This window comes from Acomys russatus, chromosome 9, assembly GCF_903995435.1.
Source record: "Acomys russatus chromosome 9, mAcoRus1.1, whole genome shotgun sequence".
NCBI lineage: Eukaryota > Metazoa > Chordata > Mammalia > Rodentia > Muridae > Acomys > Acomys russatus.
Window position 1 is genome coordinate 1,105,189 of NC_067145.1, and position 23,878 is coordinate 1,129,066.

At 39.3% G+C, this 23,878-nt stretch overlaps 1 protein-coding gene across 1 annotated transcript in view; it reads left to right on the forward strand.

Annotated features, from left to right (window-relative positions):
* The window catches only part of C6 (complement C6), a 65,820-nt gene extending 57,024 nt beyond the window's left edge, over positions 1–8,796 (forward strand). Inside the window, exons 16-17 of the mRNA XM_051150919.1 lie at positions 2,385–2,626; positions 8,522–8,796. Of these exons, the coding sequence (XP_051006876.1) occupies positions 2,385–2,626; positions 8,522–8,703 (424 nt within the window). The 3' untranslated portion in view covers positions 8,704–8,796. The remainder of the gene's footprint in view (positions 1–2,384; positions 2,627–8,521) is intronic.
* The last annotated feature ends 15,082 nt before the right edge of the window (positions 8,797–23,878 follow it).

A 23,878-nucleotide genomic window follows, 5' to 3' on the forward strand; every position in this document is an offset into this window, starting at 1 on the left:
AATTATTTTTGGCCATTTAAAACTTTCAAACTCAACCATATCAAAGTCTTCCCTTCCTTACTGAGTATAGTTGAAGGTAGTAAGCCCAATAAGTTATAGTAGAAAGTATTATTAGTGTGGAGTACACACACACACACACACACACACCACATACACACATACAAACATATATACACATTATATACAAACATGTACTCATATACTACACACATACATATATACATATGCCACACACATACATACCACACACACCATACAAACATTCATACACACACCACACACAAACATGTACACATACCACAGACACATACACACATGCATACACCACACACATACACACACACACACACATTATTTCTTTCACTTTGAAGCAGAAAGCATAGAGAAGAAAAATAGATGTTCCCAGGTGATGTCTATATTGCTTCTTAATTTTAAGGACTCATCTCAGCTGAATATAAAAGAAATCCCAAGTAGCATTCACTGATAAAACTTTATTTGTTCACAAAAATGGTGAGCAAAGCATGGTAGCTGTGGTGGTTTGAATGAGAATGCCCTCAATGGCTCAGATATTTGAATACTTGGGCCCTGGTTTGTGGAACTGTTCAGGAAAGGTTAAGAGATTTGATCTTATTGAAGGTTTGTCACTGGGGGCAGGCTTTGGGATTCCAAAAGCCCACACCATTTCCAATTAGCTCTCTCTACTTCACCCTTCTGGATCAAGATGTGAGCTCTCGGCTACTGCTCCAGCACCATGCCTGCCTGCCTGCTGCCTGCTGCCTATCATGGTGGCCATGACTCTAACCTTCTTGAATGGTTAGTCCCAAATTAAACACTTTTAAAAAATAAGCTTTATTGGTCATGGTGTTTTATCACAGCAGTAAAAAAGTAACTAATGTATCGGTCTCTCATTTCAAGTAAGGCAGAGACTCCTGCCTCTTATATGTTTTGCCACCTTAAAATTATCTCATGGTCTCAGATTACTCTGCTAGAGCAAGAAGGAAGACTACATGTGGAAACATTCTTGTTTTGTTTAGTTCTGTCTTACTGGAAAATCCACCACTTCTTTCATCTTGTTAACTTTCTCTGAATAAAATTAGACTCAGTTCCTGAGATAGTAACAGGAAGAATATTGTAAGAGAAACTTGTAACAGACTACACACTGTTGTATCACTTTTAACACTCATTAGATCTCAGGCTCCTCTGAACAAATCTGAGTTCACATTTATAAGTGCTGTGTCTCCATCATTTGAAGGTGAGTACTGTGGATCTTCTTCTCTATAATCCCACCAACACCTATCAGCCCAAAGATGGCTCTACTTAAGCTCCTTAGATTTTTTTTTCCACAAATGGCTTTTTTCCTTTTGGAGTTCTGTTCCTGGCGATTGCTGGAAAGAACTCACAGTATCCACAGTGTCCTTTCAATAGGGAAAGCTTCCTTCTGTGCCTGTGCAGTACCAAATCTTACGCACATACACTACCTCCTGAGAGCCCATCACAGCTGCACTGCGTCCTCCAGTCTTTCCTCTCCCAGTGAATTCCCTTTATTAGGAGTGAAAGTGTTGAGAGTGGCTGTCCTGCGCCTTATTTCCTCTGAACAGAGAAAGTAGCCTTTTGTTCCAGGAGATAAGCTCTACTTTCTGAAAAGATGGTACACACTGGTGCCTTGACTGTTATGTCTGAAGAAGAATTCAGATTTGAAGAAAGCAAAGAAGTTTGTCCTCTCAGTGAAGAGAAAAACCGATCTCACATTACGTTCATAGTAGCAGGGTTCGTCCTCATCTCTGGAGATGAAGCAAGTCAGTCAAGGAACGATGCACAGCCTCATGCTGCAAAGCACTGCACAAACACATTTAAAATGATATAGTGATAGAGATACTGAGCAGCTTGTGCAAAACTACGGCAGCAACTAATTAGTATTTTAGAATTGCAACGAGATCCTGGGGCTACATTGACAAGGATAAGCCAAAACCACACCTGATATCAGTAGAAAAGAGAAAGAATATAACTCTGATGGGAGTTGGCTAGAAAACAATCTTAAGAGTGTAGAAATTCAATTGATATAATTGGCAGGCAATAAAGAGGTACTTAGGGGCATGGGAAAATAAAACAGGGAAGTTGGTTGGAGCTAATCATAGACGATCTTGGTTACTCAGTTGATCAGACTTGAGTCAGTTGCAAGCAGTAACAAGATTGAGATGGAAGTTGTTAAAAAAAAAAAAAAAAGATGAGTTTTAGAAACAAGACAAGATTGGGAGGGGGCTTGGAAGGAGATAAACTGACAATGGGAAGAAACTGGTGAAGAAAACTTGAGTAGCGAGTCATCTATACATGTCATCTGTATTATCCTGCCCTCAATCATAGCGCTTGCTTCTTTCCTTGCACAGTGATTACTCAGAAGATCTCTGTATATTTGATGTGGGATCCAGCCAGTACTCCACTTCATCTGCTTGCAAATTTTTGGCTGAAAAATGTTTGAACAACAACCAGTTCCACTTTGTACATACTGGTTCCTGCCAAGAAGGCCCACAGTTAGAATGGGGTCTCGAGAGGCTGAAGCTTGCATTGAATAGCACACAGAGGGTGGCCTGTGGCTATAACACCTGCTATGACTGGGAAAAATGTTCAGGTAAGCTACTGTGGTGAATATATAGGCAAATGCTCTAGCTCAGTTCTCCTCAGATGACATGATGTGTTTCCTACACATTTGTACCACATATTTATATGTATATTACTTTATGTAACCTGACTTTAATCAAAAGTTATTTGTTTTTCCTAAAACTTTAATGACCTAAACAAAAAAGTTAAAAGATAACCAACCACAATTTTAAAGTAACCACCTTAATAATTCAGGTGTATATCTTTCCAGTCTTTCTCTACTCTCATGGACTGTGTTATCCTTAGATCCCAGTAAGATAGTGATTCTGAACATGTGGGTCATGGTCCTCTTGTGAGTCAAACAACCTTTTCACAGGGGTCGTCTAAGACTGTCAGAAAGCCCAGATATTGCATCATGTTTCGTAAGAGCAAAAATACAGTTATGAAGCAGCAGTATAGTTGGGGGTCACCACAACATTGAGGAACAGTATGGAAAGGCCACAGCAATAAGAAGGTTGGGGGCCAGTGCATCAAGAGAACACTGCTCTGCTCTCCAGCTTCCAGCAGCCCCTTCCATACCCCAGCTGAAGAGTCTTCATGTGAATTATCTAATTTTTCCCTGTTGGTTGGTACTCAGTTGAGCCAATGGTGCTTTCTAGTAAGATGGGTTTCAATATGGATATCAACTGCTGAAATTTTTTCCTCAAATTTATTTACTTCCTCGACTAGTCAACTGGCAGGCATTATGCAGGACTGGTAGTATTATTCAGACATTCTGAGCCCAAGTTCAGGGTTCCACTGGACTTGAGCACTGTTTTCCCCTATGGAACAATCTTTGATCTTCTGCTGCTCTTTCTCTTTCCCACTGTGAGGTCAACTAGATGTACACAAAAAAAATCTGTGACCTATCATATAGTGTCCTTTCTCACCCAGAGGTAGATTTTCATTCTCAGAGCACAGCTTAGGGAGTAAATGATTCCTATTGGCCAGAAAGGACTATTTGCTCAAAATTGCTTGAAATTGAACTACCAATATTGTACTGACATTCTCACTCATTTGAGTCACTATAAAGAGAGCCAGTTCCACAAAAAAAAAAAAAATTGTCCCTTGTGCCTCACACATCTCAGGTGTTGCAGTGCATATAATACCCATTCATAAAAGATAAGATGGGAACATATTTTATATAATACTTTATAAATTGTGTTCATTTATATAGCATGATATAAATATAACTTTCTATTCCTGATATTATTCTCACATAATTTTTAATGTCTACAAATGTCCATGTGCAAATATTAAACATAATTTACTTATCTAATGTTTAATTAGATTAACTTTTCCATGGTATGTTGGTATTATACACAGTATTAATTTATTTGTGACAGATAAATTTATCAGAAAGGATTTTGTTAATCTTAAATTATTTCTTTGACATTTGCCTTAGAAAATGAACTTAAAGGTGAGTAATACTTGATGTTTTTATATATACATTGACAATTCCTTACAATACGCTTTTATTGTATTCTTCCTCTGCCCCAAACTCCTCCCAAATCCTCTTCATAAATAATATTTTTAGAGTACAAAATGGTAGCTGACACAATGCATTAACCTGCTTTCCAGAAGTGTTTTTGTGCTAATATGTTCCACTTTATCACAAGTGCTACTCACCCACTGACACTGTCACCACGCCTTGTAGTTGTCACTCCTCTATTATCTGTCGATCTATTCTTAAGATGTGGCATTGCATTCACGTTCTCCTTAAGTGCATTGCTGTTGGCATCACACAAGTGAATTGAAAGGAAGCAGAGTCCTTGTGACACCGCATTTACTCCAGGAAACCATCTGCCCCTGAGGTGGACCATTTCACACAATTTATAAAAACAGTTAGAGATTAGTATTTAACAGAATCAAATGGGCATCCAGATTCCCCTTATGGCATATTTTCAAGAAATGTACCTGAAATTTGGAAATAAAGCACACAGTGGAAACCTGTGGCATTGTTCCAACTAAAACCACCTCAGGTTTCTAAGTATCTCCTTTCAGTTCCCAAACCAAGGTTTTCTATCTCTGAGAGAAGGGGAAACATCTTACCCAAGTCCACACTCCCCCTAATCAGTTTAAAACTGATGACCAAAATCATCAATCATCTTTGGCAGGCGACAAGCTGTGCGCATAACAGAGAAGGTGGGGCTTCACAGAGCATAGGCATTTGATGGATTCCCTCACTCAGGAGAATAGAATACCTCCATTCTCCATCTGAACAGGGCAATTCCACACAAGAGACAGAAAACAAGGGCCCATTTCATGCATCACCCAGCTCTGGTCATAGGAAATCTCATATAGATAAAGCCTATAATAACCATAGTTTAGCTGTTTGGCCAGTGACATAAACTGTCTGACATCTCTCTCAGAAACAGTATGAGGTGGAAAAGAGCTGCAAGTGTTATACAGAATCCTATCTATATTTAAATACAAACATTTTCACTGAGAAATGTAATGCAAGGATATTATTGTCAGAAATAGAGAGAGAGCCTGCTATGAATGCTCAACATGCAATCCCAGGGCTTGAAATACTGATGAAGGGGGATTTGATGAATTCAAGACCAACCAGGGCTAAATGGTGATTCCCAAACCAAACTAGGCTACATTGTGAGACTCAGTCTCAAAATTCCTCCTACCAAGGGAAAAGTAAGTAAAATGGATTTGGACAACCAGATGATCTTTTAAATGACCTCTGACCTTTTTAAATGGGTAAGACAGGATTTAGGGAGATGTGTAAGGCCATCTCGCTTTCTTTCTTGAAAGAAGGTAGGTTTTTATGGAATTCTTCCTTTAAAAAGATTTTGTTTTATTAATTTTCCATGAATTATTCTTTTCAAAGTACATGACTTGAAAATCATTGCTGAAATGCAACTTCATCAAAATATTTTTTTACTAGTATCCTGTCACTGAGTGTCCACAGACTGTATGAACAGAAGTTCTTTTTTTTTTTTTTTTAATAGTACAAAGTTTGGATATTTAATCAGTATTGCTCAAATTAGGAGTGTTTACAGGTAATCAAGCTAATTCCTGAGCATTTCTTAATAAAAATATTTACTTATATAATTAAAAGAATAATTTTGGTTCTATATATAGTCAAGTAACTAAAAGCACCTTTTTTCTAAAGAAATGATCAGCCTCAGTATAATTTTCTATTTTTATTTATTCTTTGGTAACTTTGTACACGTATACAATGTATCTTTACCATATGCAAATCAAGCTTCCCCCCTCACTCTCCTTAGCCATACTCCCAGTATCTCCCCCTTCTACTCCTATGTCTCATCATCATCACTGTTGCCATCATCCACAGCCCCCTGACTAGTTAATGCTTCCTGCATGGTTGTGGGACCATCCACCTGCACATGGCAGCCTACCAACAGCTACACACAATAGAAAAAGGATTCTCTTTCCCCCCCAGCAGGCCAACAATTACCAATAGCTCCTTATCTCAGGAGCCGCTCTCCCTTTTGACTGGCTTGTTTCATGTCTGTCTTAATGCGGCACCCCTGAGCTTATGAGTGCAATGGCCACAGCATTTTCAGAAGACAGAATCTCACAGAACTCTTCCCCATCCTCTGACTCTTACATTCTTTCCATTCTCTCTTCTTTGATATTTCCTGAGCCTTCTGGGTGGGGTGGGATGATATAAATGTCGTATTTAGGACTGAGAATTCAAAGTGTCCAATACTCCCCACTTTTATCTACTATTAGTCTCTATATTGACTGTGCATGGCAAAAAGAAGCTTCCTGGTCAAAGGTTAAGAGCAGCACTAACCTATGGGTGTAAAAATAAATATTTAGAAGTCAGTTTGACAATATGTGCACTTAACAAAACAACATCAGGGATAAAACACACACACACACACACACACACACACACACACACACACACACACACACTGCTCCTTAAACCTATGGCCTTCCCAGCTATGGGCTTTTAACCACATTTAGAATAGGAAGCATAAAATAACTCCTGTGGATTAGGCCTCATATCCAATCAGAATGTAGCCAATTACTTCTCTGCCAGTATTTTTTGTGTGGTTTTTGGAGATGTGGTTTCTCTGTATAATAGCCTTGGCTGTCCTAGATTCACTTTATAGACTAAGCTGGCCTCAAACTCACAACAATCTGCTTGCATCCACCTCCCAAGTGCTGTGATTAAAGGCATGCGCCACTGCCACCACCACCCAGCTCTCTGCCAGTCTTTAACTGATCAAAAGTCAGCATCACAGTGAATTACACTGGGAGTGGCACTATCAAATAGCACAAACTAATGCACTTAGAAAGAAAGAGAATTTTAGAAATATATTTTATACCCAACCTACTCACTGTAAGTTATGGTCCTGGTAATATTAAGTTGAATTGAGTGCCATCTAGCTTAAACTATATTCGTGATTTCAGTGTCCTCTTTGCTACTCCTTTCCTTCCCTATCTAAAATGACTTTTTAAAAAAAGAGTCTAAAGTGAAATATCAACATAGTAAGATGTTCTCTTTTGAAAACTTCAAAAAGAATGGCTCCCTTAGGGAACCTTTTTTATGGATGTAAAATGTTCTGTCTGAATTTTAAAAATATCCACTACCAACCAACCAACAGGAAAGGAAATTCATTCAGCAAAAAACCATTTAGCATCCCAGTTGTGGAGGTTTCCGAACAGTCTACTGAAGAGGCAGAACATAAATGACTGTTTCCCCCAGATTGTGCAGAGTCCTTGGAGAACTTACATTAAACAATTCCTGCATGACTCACCTTAGTGCAAAGCAGTGTGACAAGAACTGTGAGACAGAGGGGAGTCTTCTGACCTGGATTTTATAAGAATACAAATGTGAGAACTGAGTGCTAAAGAATTCTCTGCTAGACAGGGAAGGAATGGCTCTTAGGTGCTGAAAAGAAACAGACTTCGTGCACGTAAGTCGTAATGACACAGAGAGTGGTGATGGTGCCTTCACAAAACCTGAGAGAAGTGGTTTTTATGCAAGGGAGAACAATCTCTTGGCCTTCTCCAACTCCATTCCTTCTGACAGTGAACAAGATTTTCCCAGTATTATCACCTTCTCCAGTTGGCTACAAACTAGCTATAATATGCAAGTTCCAAGTTCAAGAAGACACTATCCCTCTGTAAGATAAGGTAGAGAGCAATTCAGAAAGATACCTGATGGCAACCTCTGTCCTACACACACACACACACACACACACACACACACACACACACACACACACACAGACGAACAAAATAAAAAAAGAAGACCATTTCCTGAACACAATATTTGCATGAATTATGCAATGCTTAAACACCTCAAAACCAGCTCTCATAGGAGATTCACCCAAATTCACTATTTATTAAAAAATAAAGACCACAGGTACAACCAAGTAATATTCTAGTATGAAAAGGGTAAATATGACATAAGGTTATAGTAACATGCTGAGGCTTGTGGATCACTTATAATATCTGCCCCTACCAGATACTAAGGATTCAATAAAGTACATAAAATGCTTGGCATAATGTATTGTTTCAGAGCTCATGTCCAATAAATAATAACTATGATGTTAATAAGAAGTGCTCAGAGAAAGAGACAGGACAGATCACAGACCTTGTATAAATGGTTTAACAGAGCGACTAAGAGAAGCAGCTCAAATCCTGTTTGGATGTGGACCATGAGGCAGAGGTCAGACGGCCCAGTTCTGGAATCATGCTAGCTTAGGAGAACATTCCGTTGTCTTAAATTCTTATTTCCCATCCTGCAACTGTTGGGTACTTTCAGACGTCACTCTAGTTTCAGCTTTCTCTTTGTTGCCATCAAAGAGCTCAGTACTATCAAGAAGGGTTAAGTAAAACCAAGCCCCCAAAGGATTGTCTGTGATGACTCACACGGTCTCTTTCATTGCAGCCCACACTTCCAACTGTGTCTGCCTGTTGCCCACACAGTGCTCCAAGGATGAAAATCAACTCTATTGTGTCAAAATGGGATCTTCAACACGTGGGAAAACAGTAAACATCTGCACAGTGGGAGCCGTGAGGTGTGCAAACAGAAAGGTGGAAATACTGAACCCTGGGAGGTGTTTGGATTAGCATAGTTACTGGAAAATGAATTTACTATTTAAAAGCAATGCCTTCAAAAGCAGGAAAGGGCACGAAGACAGGAGGTGAGAAAAGTGAATGGATAGGAACACATCTGTTCGCCGATGCCAAGACAAAACCCATTACTTTGTATGATAACCTAAGAAATAATGTTTAAAAAGTCATTATATAAAGAGCAAACTGGCATGACCATAAGCTGCTGGACGAAATTCTTTTGTGTTGTCTTCATGTTATTACCCTCCCAATAACTCCGCCGTTTGGTCACCCCCCATGTAATGCTACCACAAGTTGTCCTGTCTCATAGCTCTGAGCCAAAATCAATCTGGTAAATTGTCCTACATTACACAAAGTACATTGGGACTTCAGAGGACCTTTGAAGCCTATGACAAACATTACCCTCACAATTAAAAATAATAAAATCCTTAACAATTTTTGAGTGAGTCGATAAGCAGAAAGCTACAGAGTCCATGATACACATTACAAAGAGCCAAACTTCAAATATTCATTTCACAAATAATCTATCAGTTTCCTCAATGGGGCTCCCACTTCAGCGAAGGAGGCTGTGAGCCCCAGCCACCTGTTAGAAATCCTCCTACACTTTGCATATTAAATGCAGCCCAACCTCCTTTCATTAATCATAAAATGTTGACAACATCTAAAAATCTCATAATATGAAATGATAAAAATGAGGAAGAAAGAAACCTTGAAAAAATGCATTTTCCTGGTGCAATTAAAGTTGAGTGGGACTTCTCCCGTAGCATGCCCCGCTTCCTCCCACTCACGCCACCCCCTCGCTTCCGGCAGTGAGAGAGGGAAAGGCTTGTATGTCTCCTGCCTTCAGCATTTTTGAGTCAACTGAAGAATGGAGTGCATTAAATGGAACTGCATCCCAAAAAGAGCCAGCTGCAAGAGTCAAGAAACTTCTTCAAAGCTTACTCTGGTCAGCCCTGATCGGTTCTCCTCTGTGTCCCATAACTCTCCACTAGGAAAAGATCTCAGAGAGGAAAGGAACCCAGTCCGGAACCCTTTGGCATAGCATGAAGTGTCCACAGTGGGTGTGCTAGTCCCCTCCTGTCTTCTGGATGAAAGAGGAAGAATGTAAAAAAATATCTGCCCCCAGCCATATGACCAAAGCCACCAGGGCCAGGGGCCATCTTAAGTGTAAGCAGGCACAGCAAGAAACCACTGAAAACAGTCATTTTTCCATGGATAGAAAGAATCACTTTAACAAAAAGAAAACTGTCAGCCAGGCATAGTGGTGCATGCCTTTAATCCCAGCACTTGGGAGGCAGAGGCAGGTGGATCTCTGTGAGTTCAAGGCCAGCCTGGTCTAAAAAGCAAGTCTAGGACAGCCAAGGCTACACAGAGAACCCCTGTCTTGAACAACCAAGAGAAAGAAAGAAAAAAAGAAAGAAAGAAAGAAAACTGTCTGCCTGCCTTGGACAGTAGAGAGCAGAGAGCCTGCTGCAATCACTTATTGGGTCACATAGGGGCATGGGGTGGTGTAAGGCAGCTCAGACAGTTGGGGTACCACAGTTGTGGTCAGAAGCGACCCAGTGCTGACAGACAGCTGCAGTCAGGAGCATTTAGCTAAGCCATCAAGGCCTTCTGAAAAAGGCTTTCGGCTTCTGTTTCCTACAACAAGCAAGCCTGGGTGGGGTTGAGTCACTGCTGTCAGGACAGCCACTTTAGGAGCCCTGGTGCAGGCCATGGAAGATCAGCACTGCTACTGGGAATGAGGTTTCTAAGAGTGTCCTGAAGGTGCTGGTCCATGCTGCAGCACATCCCACTTCTGTGGCAGTGGTCACAGGTGACGTTAAGTTATGAAATGAACATCAGCTGTAAGACAGAAGACCAAAACAGAGCCAATTTTTAAAAATAGAAAGTGACTGGATATCTATGTGATCTGTCCCAGACTTAAGTAATGGGAACAGAAATAAATTTGACAGGAGACAGTGAAAGCTGGGGCTGTCAAAAGCAAGGAGTACAAACTGATTGGCTAAAACAACAAGCATCTATTCTCTGACAGTTCTGCAGGTTAGAAATCAGAAGGACAGTGTCTTAAGGACCAGTTCACTCTGAAACCTAAGATCCTTCCTTGCCTCTTCCAGCTTCCAACAATTGCCAGCCATCCTTGATGTTCTTTGGTTTAAGGATGCACCGTCTCGATCACCACACAGCCCTACCCAACCCTTCTTACAGCACCTGCCTGGATCCAACTCATCCTCCTCTGGGACTCCTTTGGGTACCTGCATTCACATGTACAAACTTCCACAGAGACACACATGCATAAGGATCATTAAAAATAAGGATAAATCTTTTTAAAGTACTTGCTCTTCGTCATCCATAGCTAATCAAAGACCGCACCAGTGATAACCTTTTTTTGATTGAAAACCAGTCACACTTGCTTTAAAGTACTGCTCTGTTCCTTGTTGCAATCTCCCCTTTTAATTACGAGTTGGTTTTTTTACCTCTCCAGTTACTTTTGTCTCCACGAACCTTTTTAATGCACTAACCCATTAAAGTCTGCATTAAGCTAATTTGCATACCATTTACCAGTTGAATTCTTCACACTTTGATATTAATATTAATACAGCAATTTAGTACAATAGGTGTTAAGAGCTAGTAATAAAATTACCGTCAGGAAGCAGAGAGGAGCACCAGAGTATATTAAATACCTCGAATTTAGAATGGCCATCTCCAACTCTGTCCTAGAAGATTCAATAAAAACTTGATCAAAGATAAGAGGCTGATCTTCCAAGGCTAATAGCGATGGGTACTTCTGTGCGCATTAACTGGGTGCCTGAAATTGAAGCAGGCCTCTTCAAATATAGATTTTAAGTTTGTTGATTTTGGAATATGCTTACAAAATAAGTGAACTTCTCCACTTAAAGGACTGTATGAACTTGTTAAGGTTCCTGTGGGAATGTGGTACAACAATTCCAGTACTCTAGTGGCAGGAAATTTCAACCTAGCTGAAGGGTTTCTCTTTCGATCTTCAGTAAAGATCTCAACATTTTAGGTGGTTTGTTTTTCCTCCCTTCTACAAAAGACTTCCACTGCACTCAGTGCTGCTTAGCTTTGAAGGTTGAGTCTCTGTTGTTTCCAAGAGATAAACCACAAGCTACACCTCATCCATGTCCTCGTGTAAATCCTAACCCTCATTGAGAATCTGATGGATTGTGATAACTCTAGTTGCTTTTGAATGCCAAAGTGCCTGAAGCTTGATTAACTGGGTTCCAAATGTCCCACTTCCTCTTGAGTGACCTTTGTTGTTTTGGAATACGCTGCAAGTGGAATCAATGAGGCATCCTACTTCTAACCAAACAAACAGCCTGCAAAATCAGAGTCCTACCCAGTCTCTCTATGCATGTGAGACAGGCCACTGCTTGCCTATTTGTCTTCTTGACAAGTTCTGGCTGTACGGTTTTAGCTCCACATGTCCACTGTCAATTAGTGGAGGGAGAAGTCACCAATCAAGGGGCTCCAGGGAACAGATGATACACAGAAAGTCATACAGAGATTTATATCAACGATGTTTGTCATGACATTATTTATAATAGCAAGCAATGACAGATCTTAAATATCCAATAATAAAAGATGGTCGTGCCAGATGATAGCAAAGTGTGAAGTCACTGATATCTTTTTTAAATCACTTTAATAAGCATGATAAGAACTTAAAAAGCAGGCTGTGAAATTTCTGTGTATATAAATGGCTTTTATCCAGGCACATACTTGTAATCTCATCACTTAGGGGATAGAGGCAGGGGAAATGGAGGTTCAAGGTCGTTCTCAGCTATATAGTAAGTTTAAGACCAAACTGAACCCCCTAAGACCTTTTCTCAAACAAAACAAAAATAAAATGAAATAAACCCATGCCTAGAAAAATAATGACTAGGAAAACAAGTATTGTTAAAATGTAGTGTAAGTTTTATTGGTCTCTATTCTAGTGCAGTCTTTTTTTTTTTTTTTTTTTTTTTTTTTTTTTCTAGATTTTATCCAAACTGCATGTATTTTTTTAGCTGGATGTGAAAATTCATTTTTACCTTTTTTTTTGTGAGAACAGATAGTTAATTCTTCTGTGTACCCAGACTGATAGCTTGGAGAGTACAAGCTTCCCCGGTCTGAATTTACTCAGCATGAGACATGTTTGGCAGTTTTTAGCCAAACTTGTGAGCCTCACTTTCATTCATTCATTCATTCATTCATTTCCAAGCATATCCTAAATTCCTTCTAAGTCACAAGAGCTAACTTTATAATCATGCAGATATTAGAGATGAACCTAGAGGTTAATGTAAAGATTCTGAGGGCACATTTAAACCACTATTGTATACAGTAGGAAGCAGTGAGTATTTATATATTATAAATACAAATAATGTCATATAGAAGTTAAAATTTTTATACTAACCAGTTGAGTTTAATGATCAAGCCTAGGAGCTGGGAGGATTGCCTGGGCATTAAGGTTCTTGACACCCAAACATGAGTTCGGAATTTGGATCCTTAGCACTCACATAAAAAACAGAGTATGGTGGAACTCACATCTACAATCCAGACAGAAGGATTTCTGGACCTTGCTAACTAGTCAGTCTGGCTGAATCAGTGACCTCAGGATTCGGTGAGAGACCCCAGTAGAGAGTGATAAAGGAAGACATCCATTGTCCACCTCCAATTTTCACACAGATGTACATGCACCCAGGTATACATTAACACACATATAAACGTACACACAAACTCCAGGCCTAAATCTCAACATTGATAACAAATCATGAGTAGCTGTTTGCTTAAATAAACCTATCCTATGACCAGTTTCTGCAGGCAAAAGTAATAAAAATAAGACAGAATAGCAGCCTACTTCTCCTTCTGGAATGTGGCTGTGGAGAGAGAGACAGAGACAGAGACAGAGACAGAGAGACCGAGAGACAAAGAGGGAGAGAAAGAGAGGGAGAGAGAGAGAGACAGAGAGAGAGAGAGAGAGAGAGAGAGAGAGAGAGAGAGAGAGAGAGAGAGAGAGAGAAGAGAGAGAAGAGAGAAGAGGAATCGAGCTTCTGGACAGAGTTGACAAGAAGACTCTCCCATAGTCGTCCACCCTGTTTCATGCTGAGATGGCAGGTGTTCCATCATTCTATGACCCTTGGTCACTAATGTGAACTAAGCCCCAGATCTCTGTTGAATTTCTGTGGATATGTGGAATGGGCAAAAGAAAAAACAAAAACAAAACAAAAAGAGTTGCAGTGACCAACAACAGTTTCTTTTTTTCAGCTGCTGAAATGTAATGCTTTGTTATGTCTTCACCTAGCCTACCTGTGTGATATTAGCTATGCGTTCAGCAAATGGCATGGTGTCATAAAAAGATGATCTCTTCACTTCTTCAGATTGTGTTCTAGAATACTGTGTCTTCTCTTGGCCTTGCTGAGAATTGGAACTGATGCTTCTTAACATGGCCTGTAATCAGGGAAAAATAGAAAAATGAATTCAAAATTGAATCATTTTAAGTATATGTTGAATTTCATCCATCAACTCATAGTGAAATTGATTAGGAGAATTAAAATACAATGATGAAATAAAGCCTTGTATTGATAATTTACCAGATAAGACTGAAAGGAAAAGAAAGACACAAATTGTTGAATACTTTTCTTGGAAACTATCAGATTTAAATATTATTATGAAATTTTTATGAAATGTTTATCATTTTTACAAGCATTGTAGAGTTAATTAAATTTGTTTAATATATTTTGATTACCAAATTATTGTCTAAGTATGTTTTATGCTGATTGCTTACCAAACTGAATTCTAAAGAACTCTGGAATTCATTTACTATAATGTAGAAGAGGGGTCTTTATTCTAATTTCCAATGGTGTAGTAGAGCTTACAATCTAATATATCTGCAATAGCTCGTAGTATTTAGATCCCTGTCTTCCCCAACTCCATACACCCTCCCCATTGAATGGCCATCATTAAGGAGAGAGTATTGCCAATCTCTGCCCTAGACCCAGTGAGTGACTAGCAACTGATTCCAGTCAGTCAACAAGGCCCCATCTCCCTGCCCATATGGCTTAGACAAGTGTGTGTGCTGACACTGACTCAGGTGAGAGGATTCATCTGGAGGACATCTGAGAAGCATTTTTTCATTCTTTTTTTTTTAATTAATTTATTCTTGTTACATCTCAATGTTTATCCCATCCCTTGTATCCTCCCATTCTTCCCTCCCTCCCATTTTCCTTATTTCCCTCCCCTATGACTATTCCTGAGGGGGATTTCCTCTCCCTGTATTTGCTCATAAGGTATCAAGTCTCTTCTTGGTAACCTGCTGTCCTTCTTCTGAGTGCCACCAGGTCTCCCCCTCCAGGGGACATGGTCAAATGTGAAGCACCAGAGTACGTGAGAAAGTCAGATCCCACTCTCCACTCAACTGTGGAGAATGTTCTGCCCATTGGCTAGATCTGGGTAGAGGTTTGAAGTTTATGGCCTGTATTGTCCTTGGCTGGTGCCATAGTTTGAGCGGGATCCATGGGCCCAAATCTGCCTATCAAAATGTTCTTCTTGTAGGTTTCTAGGACCCTCTGGATCCTTCTACTTTGCTATTCTCCATGCTTCTCTCATCTAGAGTCCCAATAGGATGTCCTCCCCTCTGTCCCAGTTTCCTGGTAAGTGAAGGCTTTCGTGGGACATGCCCCTTGGGCTAGTATACAGATATAAGTGAGTATATGCCATTTGAGTCTTTTTGCTTCTGGGTTAACTCACTCATTATGATCATTTCTAGCTTAATCCATTTGTCCACAAATTTCAGGCATTCCTTGTTTTTAATAGCTGAGCAGTATTCCATAGCATATCTGTACCACAGTTTCTTTATCCATTCTTCTACTGATGGACACTTAGGCTGTTTCCATGTTCTGGCTATTATGAATAAAGCTGCTATGAACATGGTTGAGCAAATTTTCTTGTTGTGTGCTGGAGCATCTTCTGGGTATATTCCAAGGAGTGGAATAGCTGGGTCTTGAGGAAGCCCTATTCCCATTTTTCTGAGATAGCACCAGATAGATTTCCAAAGTGGCTGTTCTAGTTTGCATTCCCACCAGCAATGAAGGAGTGTTCCTCTCTCCCCACATCCTCTCCAGCATGTGGTGTTGCTTGAATTTTTTATCTTAGCCCTACATCTGACAAAGGTCTAATATCCAAAATATATAAAGAACTCAAGAAATTAAGCACCACCAAACCAAATAACCCAATTGAGAAATGGGGCTTGGAATTAAACAGAGAATTCTCAACAGAGGAATATCAAATGGCTGAGAAACACTTAAAGAAATGTTCAACCTCCTTAGTCATCAGGGAAATGCAAATCAAAACAACTCTGAGAATCCATCTTACACCCATCAGAATGGCTAAGATCAAAAATCATTTTTTTAATTGACAAAATTTACTCTTTACTTTATCGATTGAATTTACTTATACTCAAAGATTCCTTAGTTCAGAAGTAACTGTGTTTTTAACAGCATACACCTTGTTCTTAAACATATGACAAGTTATATTAATACTTCAGAGGCTGTCAATTTAAAAAGACAGACAGAAGTTTTTGCTTATTCACAGAAAACTTGGTACCCTGAATGGCACGGTAGACATCCAATGACACTGAGGCTTCTATACCGTGAAGAATGCAAAGACACACAGAGAAGTTCATATGTGTTGACAAAAAGACATGAGTTATCAACTATTTTAACAAAGAAGGCTCCAAATACTCGCAGATTCCAAGACTGTGAAACACCTGATGTTGCGTCTTTCTTTCAATAGCATGAAGCAGAGAGAAGCAACCTACTTCAATGTTCTCACTCCAAATTCCTCATTCACAGAACCCACAAGAAGGGCAAAGTAGCTGTTTAAATTGGCTAGTTATATAGCAATCGATAACTGAAAGTAGTTCTGTAGTGAGTATTTGTTCTTAGGATATATATAATGCAGTTAATATGTGTAAGTCAAAGGAATAGCATGCCCATCTCATACTCGAATGGCTCAGAGGAAATATATTATATAAATAAACACAAAAAGTGTGTGTGTGTGTGTGCTTCTACACTCACACACACATACACACAAACAAAACAAACACACAGACAGACAGAGAGAAGTGGTGAAATATGAATCCATCCACCATGATTTTAAAAAATGTTTTGCAAGCTAAAAAGTATTGAATAATAAGTTAAAATGAGAGTCCATGGCTTTTCCATCATAATGTGGATAGAATGCCATATCCATGGACAAAAGTACAACTAACAACCTGAACTATTATCCAATTTCTGGTAAGCCAGATGATATAAACTACATAATTCCATCTCTATACACCACTGTTCTTCTAAAAAGAATATAATCAGAGTAAAATAAGGTTTGTTTTTTTATCTTAAGTAACTGACCAGAATCACAAAAACTCTATGATTTTATACAGAATATATGATATGTTTTAATAAGTACTTACTTTTTCTTGTGGGAGAAATGGCTTTGCAGCTGCAAGATACAATCACACCAATAGATTACAATACTTGTTTATTTAATTGGTTAAAGGTTGATAGACACCCAATAAACTGGGTAAACTTAGACCTGGATGGGGTGTCTCCACCAAATCCTTCCCATCAGGAATCCAGGCACCCTGAGGAAGAGGAGGCAGAAAGGGTGTAAAAGCCAGAGAGGATGGAGGGCACCATACCTCTGAACCAATGGGGCCAGTGCACATACAAACTTTCAGAGACTGCAGCAGCATCCATAGGGACTGCATGGGTTCAGATGGGGGTCCTAGAACTGAAAGGAGAAATGGACACACAGCCCCATCCCTAACCCAGAGACATCTGCCATTGAAAACCACTTACAGATGAAAATGTAATGTTCTTAAGAGTAGCCTAAATGCCCAGCTGCAGATGGTCAACAGAAAATAAACTCAATGTCTCTGGAGGTTCCTAATACTAGGGAAACGTATTGCTCCAGGACCCCAAAGACCAAGTTCTCAGCACAAAGGAGATTTATTTACCCCAGAGGGACAAGGGGCAGAGAATAAGGGACAAAGTCCAGAGATAGAGGAAGGAGGAGAAGCGGAAGGGTTGAACAAGGGAGAGGAAGTAGGGGTATTTGTCCCCATGGGACAAAGAACTGCCTTTTGATAGACATGGCACACAAAGCACATTTATGAACTTGTAACTTATTTATAAAGTTACAAGAGGAAAGCCAGTGTTAGGATGAGGTGTTTTGTTTTAATTGGACATGTTAATTAGGTGAACCAAAGGGGGACTTTTGATTGGTGGACTTTAATACTTTGATAGCTAAACTTCGGTAGTCAACCTCAGGAGAAGAAAGTAGCCAAAATAAAGGATCTTTGTGGCTAGCTTCAGGAATGTAATCTAATGAGTTTTGTTTGTTTGTTCATTTGCTTTGTTTTGTTTCTTTTTAGAAACAGAATAAAAATTTCATTTTATGAATATAGGAAAATATTAAGAAAACAAAGATGAGTCTGTGTTAGGGGGAAATTTCTTTCTTTCTTTCTTTCTTTCATGTACTATTTCAGTCATTTTGTTCATTTTGGAAGCTGCTAACCTGCACTAATGGTTCGCTCAGGAATTTAAGTTTTGTTCCTTCTCTGAGGGGTGTTGAAGACCAGATAGTTTAGTTTTACAATCAAGTTTAGTTGGCTAGGGGATAAGATCTTTTTAGATCAAGATAAGGGAGTTAAGTTAATAGAGATGAGATATGATAGATACTGAATTTCATCCAGAAATTTAGACCCAGAAGACAGGAAAGATGTTTACTTCAAGTCTGACAAATACAAATAGCCAGATTTAATGGTTTTTAACAAGGCTGAGGGAATGGGGGGAAAGGGCAAGGCTGGCCAGAGTCCCTTCACCTAGTCTCATGTTGTGCCAGGGCTCCTTTTTTATCTTTTATGTATTTATATATTTTTATATAATTTTCCATTCTTTTCACCATACAAGTCCTTTGTGTATGCATTGTGGTTTTCAATTTAGTATTTTTATAGGATTCCTGAGTGTATGAATGAGGAGGTTGCTGCATCTGTCTCTGTTTCTTATCCCTTTCCTTAGGCTCTTTTGACTCGGTTTTGTCCTATTCCAATGTGTTAGTTTTGTTCTATCTTATTATATTATATTTTATTATCATCTCGTAGAAGCCTGTTTGTTTTCTAATGAGAAACAGAAAGGGGTGGATCCAGAGGGGAGGGAAGGTGGAAGCAATTAGGAGGAATAAAGGGATGGGAAATTCCTTCTATATAATCAGGTTATATTATATGAAAAAGAGCCTAAATTCAATAAAAGGGGAAAATGTTTTGTTTTCTTTGGCTGTATGTAAGGCTGCTGGAACTACACTGAGCATTGAGGATCACAACCCGCTTGTGTGCGAGCCTGTAGATCGGGATTTTGAGCAAACATGTTGACTTTAAAGCTTTGAGGTTGAATTTTCTGTATGAAGTTGATGACTTATGATGCACATACCATTTTACATACAACTAGCAGTTTCACTTTTCCATATTGCTGTGACACTTTGCTACTTGTTCCAAAGAATGCCGGTGGCTTTTTCAGGGTTATACTGTTTGCTTTCTTTTTCAAAAAGAATAATTGAACAGGAAGAAAAGAGGGCTGAGTCTGAACTGGGGATCTTCTGTCAATATGAAGTCAACAAAAATCAGTGATCATCACAAATGCTTTCATGGGCCACGGGCAACTGAAGGGAGGGCAAGAACAAAAAGTGCTCTTCCGGGTCCCCACTCCTGAAGACCAGCATTTTAGCAGCACAGGATGTACAAGTCACCATCACCTAGAAACGTCACATTATTCCTCTATTTTCACCTGACAACACTGGATTTCTATTGCTGCTGTAACAAAGTAGCTCAAAACAACTCCTCCCCCCACCACCTTTTATTATTTTTGGTTTGGTAGGGAAGAGTAAAAAAATGGATCTCGTTGGGCTAAAGGCAAGCTGTCAACAAAACTGCATTCCTTTTGGAGTTTGTAGAAGGCCAGCTCCATTTCTTATTTGGCTCATGGGTCTCTTTCTTTGTCCAACCTCTGTATTTGTGACTCATCCATCTGCTCTAACACTGTTTTCTTACTTTGTCTCGCCAGAGCCTGTGTGGTTGTACTAGGTCTATCTCGAGAATCCAGGATAATTTTCCAAGATTTAAATCATCTCTTCAGTCTCTTTTGCCGTGAAATGCAATGTATTCACAGGTTCTGGAGACAGGAGAGATACGTTTGAGGTAGCGGATCCTGTCTATGCCACCTGTTTTAACTGAAAAGTCCTCCATTGTGATAGATTTGGGATGTTTGAGGTTTTTATCATTAATTATGAACCATTTCAGAAGCAGAAAACCAAAATCATGGCCAATACAACTGAAGATATCCTGATAGCTTGTCCCATGAAGTGAGATGAGAGCAGAGTTCCAAGAATCCTCAAAATAACACCAGAAGGACTACCCTTCTCTCATGTATCAGTTTTATTATGCATTTGTCTTGATTCTCACTCCATAGAGGAAAGCACAGCAGTCAGGTGTTAAAGCAGAAAAGAGTTAAAGATAAATCATTGCTCGAAACCTCAGGTTAAAATATCAGACTGCGCTCATTAGTCCTCCTTCCAAGACAGGGCTTCACCTTCCTCAGCCAAAGAGCAAGGCCATGTGAGAAAGAAGCAGCCTGGGTACCAACAGACTACAGTCAGAGCCATGGTGAACACAAGCGAGGGTGTGTTTGATCGTTTTATCCTGAGTACCACAGAGCAACTGGCACAGCCAAGCTTCAAAGTTCCCACCACCCTCTCAGTAAATAAATGGGCTCGAATTAAGATTACAATTTTAAAAGGAGTGGGGGGTATGTGGTAAATACAATAAAGATCAGGCAATTATTCTTATGTTAAGCTTTTGATAAGTGCCAGGCATGGCACATGCCTTTAATTCCAGCACTCAGGAGGCAGAGACAGGTAGATCTCTATGATTTTGAAGCCAGCCTGGTACCAGAGTGAGGGCAGGGCACCCAGGACACCCAGGACAGCCAGGATACACAGAGAAACCCTATCTTTAAGAGAGAAAAAAAAAGCTTTTGCTAGGATAGGACCAGGAGGGCAGGAGGGAATAAGCAGGGGAGAGGTGTCACCAGAAAAGAATAAATAAATAAATTTTTTAAAAAAGAATGTGCAAACAAAAAGAAAGAAAGAAACTTTCCATCACTCTCACAAATTGAAATAATGAATGCAGAGAGAATTTATGTTTTGGCTTTCCTAGAAATATATTCCATATTTGGCTGGCTGGTTGTTTTGGAGCTTCTGAAAACCAATGTATGGAGATTGAAAAACAAGACTAGTATGAAGGGATGGAGTGCACGATATGCAATATATTTTATTTAAAAAGACAAAAATGTGTGCTCACTCCACAGCTAAGAACTAAACAAAAGAGGGACAAAGCCACAGTCCTCCTCGGAGGCATCTTCCTAAGAACCTGAAGCGCATGCTTTTAAAAGTTTCCACTGCCTCCCAATCACACTCAAAGTAAGGTCAAGCCTTTAACCCAGGGACTTTGAGAGACAGTGACTCAAACCACTACAGCTCCCAAGTCTGGTGATCACGAAAACCATTTGTAAATCTTTATAAGTACATCGCTTCCAAAGTCCCACCCCAGACCTACTAAAATAGAATATTAAAATTCTGAAAAAAGACCCATTAAAATCCCAATCAAGAAAACTAAGGCATTGAATGGATTTGGCTTCTTTGTCAAAAATCAAGTGACCATATGTGTGTGGATTCATATCTGGGTCTTCAATTCAATTCCACTGATCAACCCGCCTGTTGCTGTGTCAGTACCATGCTGTTTTAATTACTGTTGCTTTATAGTACAGCTTGAGATCAGGTATGGAGATTCCTCTGGAGGTTCTTTTATTGTACAAGATTGTTTTAGCTATTCTGGGTTTTTTGTTTTTCCATATGAAGTTCAGAATTGAATTTTCACTGTCTTTAAGAAATTGTGTAGGTATTTTGATAGAGAATGCATTGAATCTGTAGATTGCTTTTGGTAGGATGGCCATTTCTACTATGTTAACTCTCCCGATCCATGAGCAAGGAAGATCATTCCGTCTTCTCATGTCATCTTCAATCTCTTTCTTCAGAGTTTTGAAATTTTCTTCAAACAAGTCCTTGGTTAGAGTAACTCCTAAATATTTTATATTGCTTGTGGCTAATATGAAGGGTGTGGTTTTCCTAATTTCTTCCTCTGCAAGCTTGTCACTTGTGTATAGGAAGAAGGCTAAAGACTTTTTTGAGTTAATTTTGTATCCAGCCAATTTGCTGAAGGTGTTTATCAGCTTTAGGAGTTCTCTGGTGGAATTTTGAGAGTCACTTATGTACACTATCATATCATCTGCAAATAGAGATAATTTGACTTCCTCCTTTCCCATTTGGATACCCTTGATCTGCTTTTGTTGTCGTATTGTTCTGGCTAGAACTTCAAGTACTATATTGAAGAGATATGGAGAGAGTGGGCAGCCTTGCCTTGTTCCCGATTTTAGAGAAATTTCCTTGGGTATCTCACCATTTAATTTGATTTTGGCTATTGGCTTGCTGTATATAGCCTTTATTATGTTGAGAAAACTGCCTTGTATCCCCGATCTCTCTAAAACTTTAAACATGAATGGGTGTTGGATTTTATCAAATGCTTTCTCTGCATCTAAAGAGATGATCATGTGGTTTTTTATTTTCAGTTTGTTTAGATGGTGGATTACATGGATGGATTTCCATATATTAAACCATCCCTGCTGCCTGGAATGAAGCCTACTTGGTCATGGTGAATGATATCTTTGATGTGTTCTTATATTCGTTTTGCAAGTATTTTGTTGACTATTTGTGCATCAATGTTCATAAGAGAAATTGGTCTGAAATTCTCTTTCTTTGTTGGGTCTTTGTGAGGTTTAGGTATCAATGTGACTATGGCCTCATAGAATAAATTTGGTAATGTTCCATCTTTTTGTATCTTTTGAAGTAGCTTGAAGAGTATCGGTATTAGCACACCCTTGAAGGTCTGGTAGAATTCTGCACTGAAACCATCTGTCCCTGGGCTTTTTTTGGTTGGGAGACTATCAATGATTGCTTCTATTTCTGTAGGGGAAATGGGACTATTTAGCTTGTTTATCTGTTCTTTACTCAATTTTGGCACATGAAATTGATCAAGAAAATCATCCATTTCCCTTAGATTTTCAAATTTTCTGGCCTTCGAAGTAGGATCTTATAATTCTTTTTTTTTCCAATTTTTTATCTTTATTAATTTATTCATATTACATCTCAATTGTTAGCCCATCCCTTGTATCCTCCCATTCCTCCCTCCCTCCCACTCCACCTCTACTTCCCTCTCCTATGTCTGTGATTGTGGGGGACCTCCTTCCCTTGTATATGCTCATAGAGTATTGAGTCTCTTCTTGGTGACCTGTTATCCTTCCTCTGAGTGCCACCAGGCCTCCCCATCCAAGGGATATGGTCAAATATGGGGCACCAGAGTTTGTGTGAAAGTCAGATCTCCTTCTCCACTTAACGGTGGAGAATGTCCTGTCCATTGGCTAGTCTGGGTAGGGGTTCGAAGTTTACTGCCTATATTTTCCTTGGCTGGTGCCATAGTTTGAGGAGGACCCCAGGGCCCAGATCCGCCTGTCATACAGTTCCTCTTGTAGCTTTCCACGACCCTCTGGATCCTTCTATTTCCTCATTCTCCCAGGCTTGTCAAACCTAAAGTCTCAATAGGATGTGCTCCCCTCTGACCAACTTTCCTGGTAGATAAAGTTTTTATTGGGGATGTAACCCTTGGACTAGTGTCTTGATATAAGTGAGTATATACCATTTAACTCTTTTTGCTTCTGGGTGAACTCACTCATTATGATAATTTCTAGTTCAATCCGCTTGTCCACAAATTTTGGGAATTCCTTGTTTTTGTTTGTTTGTTTGTTTGGTTGGTTTGGTTTGGTTTTGTTTTGTTTTTGTTTTTGTTTTTGTTTTGTTTTGTTTTTTGGTCTTAGCAGTTTTCATTTATTCAGTCATCAGATTATAGATATTTAGGTTATTTCCTCATTTTTCAGTTATTAACCAATAATTCTGCCATGAACATGTTTTCATGATTTTCATTCTGCTCAGTACACACTTCACATGGAATTGT